At 42.7% G+C, this 4,540-nt stretch overlaps 1 protein-coding gene across 1 annotated transcript; it reads left to right on the top strand.

Moving 5' to 3' along the window:
- The first annotated feature begins 335 nt into the window (after nucleotides 1-335).
- Nucleotides 336-3,870, top strand: LOC106807571 (protein dyf-7-like). The gene is made up of 5 exons (XM_014809942.1): nucleotides 336-481; nucleotides 891-1,042; nucleotides 1,618-1,862; nucleotides 2,441-2,627; nucleotides 3,240-3,870. The coding sequence occupies exons 1-5, from the start codon at nucleotides 372-374 to the stop codon at nucleotides 3,509-3,511; spliced, it is 966 nt and encodes a 321-aa protein (XP_014665428.1). The 5' UTR covers nucleotides 336-371; the 3' UTR covers nucleotides 3,512-3,870.
- Nucleotides 3,871-4,540: the final 670 nt, after the last annotated feature.

Below are 4,540 nucleotides of genomic sequence, written 5' to 3'. Positions count from 1 at the left end.
GGAGTAGATAATAGAAGATCTTCTATTATCTACTCCTGATATTATAATATAATTGTATTCATAGTAGTAACCAGGCATCCTTACTTCGCCTGTTATACGTCATCTGGTGGCACCACCTCTTGGCGGGGAACATAACAATATTAGGGCAAAAAGTTCCATATATATTTTCGATGAAAGTAGGTTTAAATTATTCCACAAAACACAGCTTCAAATCTATTAACTAGAAATATTTCTTCTAGACGTATTTTGATGATCGTCCATATAACCAACTGTAATGATGATCGTTGTCTATACGTGTCCGATTGCTAATGTATGTGTATTTGTTGCAGTCGGAGGCGACGCCGCAGTACTTTAACAACACTGTGGTGATCATGAATGAGGCGGAGTGGGGTCTACTGGGCATGATGGATAGCACGTACACGGTCTCATGCAGAATCGGCGGCTCCAGCGTGCAGCGATTCGACTACGGGTTCACCGTGCCGTACGTATGGCTCAGCTTTACACACACCCGCACGCACGCCCGCACGCACACATGCACACACGCCCACACGCACACATGCACGCACGCCCGCACGCACACATGCACGCACGCCCGCACACACACATGGTCTCGGCTAACATTTGTTTTAATGTTAACAAAACTAAACAACCAAACAAAACTCTTTGTTATCCTGACCACCATACAATAATTGTATATTATCAAGAGCTAATAATAAATAATGTGCATGTGTGTGTTTATATCTATATATATAGATAGATATAAACACACACACATATCACTTTCTGGTGAGTAATATATGAGGTCTGCTAAATTCAGCTCTTAATAACTAATCTACGAATAAAAAAATATGGCTGTATACATGTATTAATCGTGAATATATACGTTGCAGTATGTTGACTACGGCCGGGTCACTGGTCATCACCAGTAGTCCGGCCACATGCTCGATGCGTGTGGTCACCGGACAGGACCCGCGAGCGCGGCCCACCACCTTGCTCTTCCTTGGTGACATCGCCTCTCTCGTCTTTGTGCTCGACGACAACAGTGAGTGTCACCATGTCGCGGCGACTGCCGCATGCCTGTCGCAGTAACTGTCGCATGCCTGTCGCAGTAACTCTTGCGTGTCTGTCACAGCAACTGTCGCATGTCTGTCGCAGTAACTGTCGCATGTTTGTCGCAGTAACTGTCGCATGTCTGTCGCAGTAACTGTCACATGTTTAGTTGCAGTAACTGCTATATGTTTGTCGCGATAACTGTCGCATGTGTGTCGCGTCGCAGGTCACAGCGCCGAGTTATAAGTGCGGAGAGTCATAGCTTGTTAGCTGTTCTCTCTATCAGAGGTTGCAGACGCACGCATTTCAGATCTGACATAGACCGTATATGTGTGGAGACCCGTGAATAACAAAGTAATATACATAATACGTGATATACGTAATACGTAATATACATAATACGTAATATGCATAATACATAATATACATAATACGTAATATACATAATACGTAATATGCATAATACGTAATATACATAATACGTAATATGCATAATACGTAATATATACGTAATATACACACATGAACCGTGGTTATATTATGTCACCCTCTCTCTCTCTCGTGCAGGACAATACGACATGTTCGTGTCCGATTGTCGCGTCTCGGACGGCACCAGTAGAGACATGTTGACCTTGATCGACTCTGACGGATGTCCGGCACACAGGAAGCTCATCGGCTTCACCAACTACAACACAGCGATGGTGCGCGGCCAGACTTACGCCTACGCTCACTTCAAGGTGTTCAAGTTCCCGGACAGAGACAACGTGTTCGTGCAGTGCAAGTGCCACGTGTGCCTCGACAGCTGTAACCGGGTGAGTAGTGGGTAGATTCACACGCGCACGCGCACGCACACCAGCACGCGCACGCACACCAGCACGCGCACGCACACGCTCAAGCTTGCGACGAAATCGGAGGTTTAGGGAAAGAAGCAATTGCGAGTTTTGCAGGCTTATGTAGTCAGTCACGGCAGTTAGTTACGGTAGTTAGTCAGAAACATCAGGAGTTAGCCACGGAACCCTAGAAAGTCAGACTTCTTAAGTAGTTTGAGGTCGTAGATGTGTACCGTATATATGTCAGTACCTGTACAGAGAACTGGCTCTCTGTTTTCCCATCGCTAGTTGTTTACGAATAAACTCATCTATACAACTTACAAGATATCTATACTGTGTTATATTGTTATAATATATATATACAAGTATATATATATATAGTATAGCATAGCATAACATATAGCAGGGCAGAGCATGGTATATAGTATACATATAGTATTGTATTTTCTCATAATGTGTGTATGAATGCGCCCGAGGTTAGTCAGCCTGTAATAATATCGGATGAGACCACAGATAGAGTTGCTTGCTGAGCGTGTGATTTATGAATGTCTGTGTTTTAGCCTGCTTGCGAGACTGGCGCTGGCATCGGAAACTCCAAGGTCTTCCGTAAGAAACGTGACATGGGCGTGAATGACGTCATCGTTGACTACGACGCAGGGGAACCGCAGATCGTGTCAGATAAGAAGAATACTACTGTCGACCTCTATCGGCAAATTACGATTGCAATTCCGAATAAGCAACATATCGGTTCGTAAATATTTCGGCATTCCTGCGCGCGCTCTCTCTCTCTCTCTCTTCTCTCTCTCTCTCTCTCCTCTCTCTCTCTCTCTCTGTGTGTGTGTGTCGTGTGGCTTTTGTGTGTGTGTGTGTGTGTGTGGTGTGTGTGTGGCTGTGTGCTGTGGTCGTGTGTGTGCTGCTGTGTCGTGCGTGCGTGCGTGTGTGTGCGTATGTGTGTCGGTATGCATGTTTATAGATTTATCCCAGTTAGTTTTACTTTTAGCTTACAATACGAGTCAATAATTTATCTCAGACTGCGTAAATACAGTATTATGGAACACTATACTCTAACGTGAACGTCAATGACGTATCAAAGCTCAGACTGCAAGGCAAAAGCGATTATCTCATGGCACAAAATTCAAACCTGTTGAAATCAACCAACACCAGTAACTGCGCCGCCACCAGATGTCAGCACTAATCGATAATCCAAACTGGAAACAGTGTCGTACATACGCTCTCTGTGACTTAAATAAATAAATATTCTAAATAAACCTAGATGAAATAATGTGACCCATCCTCTTGTTGGGTTACATTATTGTATATCTATCTGTGACTCAACCTTTTATTCGCTGTTTAATACAGAGAGCTCGCATCTCGAATCGTCATCGGAGACCGGTCGTCTGCCAGATCTAGAGCCGCCGATTCGCGCCAACAGCCCGCAGAGACTTCGCACGTGCAATTCACACTCACGTATCCTCGTAATCGTCGTCATTGCCCTCGCGCTGCTGCTGCTGCTCTTCATGACTCTAACAGCGCTGTTCTTCCACAAATCTCGCCACCAGACGGCGCGGCAGTCGGACCAGATGACGACCAGTTCGATGTATTCGAACACCAAGCTCGTTCCCATACGTTAGATTTGTTTTTATGATCCATCCTCTCATCACGCTCACGGCTACTTCGAGAGTTATCCAGATGAGAGACCGGATACCAGAGAGCATCAAAACTCGGTGCCAAAACGCGTCGTTTAAGTTTCATACTGTATGATATCCGTTGGTTTGGGAGACGTTTAATAGAGGAGTAAATATATCACGTGTATCTAAAACGTTGGTGTCTTTCTGTGTGTGACGCTTATATTGCTGGTTTGCTGTATTATAGACAAAGCGCTGGGTCATATGATATTGTTAAACATTTACCGCTTGATGAATGTTTTGCTTCTATTTATAAACATTGTTGTAAATTAAGGAGAATAAATAAATTCCCATGTTATTAAATATCACTGTCGTTTTGTCTTATCTCGGATTTCCTAGGTTAATAATATTCGTATTCAATTTTTTTATAATCATCTGCACGTTTGAAAAAGACATCTCTTCGCAGATAGTTATTATTGAATAGCTAATTAATTCTTTCATGTGTGCCGTGGGTCTAATTCTCTTGGCATACGATGAAGAAATGATCATATATAGCCATCCTATATTACACGATGTACATAGAGATATCTCATATACATATATACATAGATATCTCATATACATATATACATAGATATCTCTAGATATATCATATACATATATACATAGATATCTGATATCTGATATCATATCTGATATCTCTAGAAGAGACGTTGTGAGAAAAAACGTAAATGAAATAACACCACCTTGTGGAAATTAATTGCACCACTAGAGAGCAGATAGATATTGGTGACACAAAATGATCTTTCGACTACACGTACAAACACGCACATGCCAAAAGTAAAGCTTGCCACTAGTGTGAAACTATAAGTGTGTAGGAAGTATATAGTAGTAAAATAAAATAAAATTAGTCTTCAAACAATTAAAGGGAATAATATTAATGTGGGGGGAACGTTCAGTAAACGTTTGGCGTTCACGAGGTGCGGCTGGTTAGCGATGAACACAACAAACAACAGCACGCCTACGTGCAAACAC

The sequence above is a fragment of the Priapulus caudatus genome, unplaced genomic scaffold, assembly GCF_000485595.1.
Source record: "Priapulus caudatus unplaced genomic scaffold, Priapulus_caudatus-5.0.1 Scaffold223, whole genome shotgun sequence".
NCBI classification, from domain to species: domain Eukaryota; kingdom Metazoa; phylum Priapulida; class Priapulimorpha; order Priapulimorphida; family Priapulidae; genus Priapulus; species Priapulus caudatus.
This window is presented reverse-complemented; position numbering and strand designations above follow the sequence as displayed.

Bases quoted from the DNA above. Each gene is read 5' to 3' on its own strand.
- LOC106807571 (XM_014809942.1), top strand. From the start codon at position 372: ATGAATGAGGCGGAGTGGGGTCTACTGGGCATGATGGATAGCACGTAC. The intron at 482-890 runs GTACGTATGGCT...TATACGTTGCAG, and splicing joins GACTACGGGTTCACCGTGCC to TATGTTGACTACGGCCGGGT. The intron at 1,043-1,617 runs GTGAGTGTCACC...TCTCTCGTGCAG, and splicing joins CTTTGTGCTCGACGACAACA to GACAATACGACATGTTCGTG.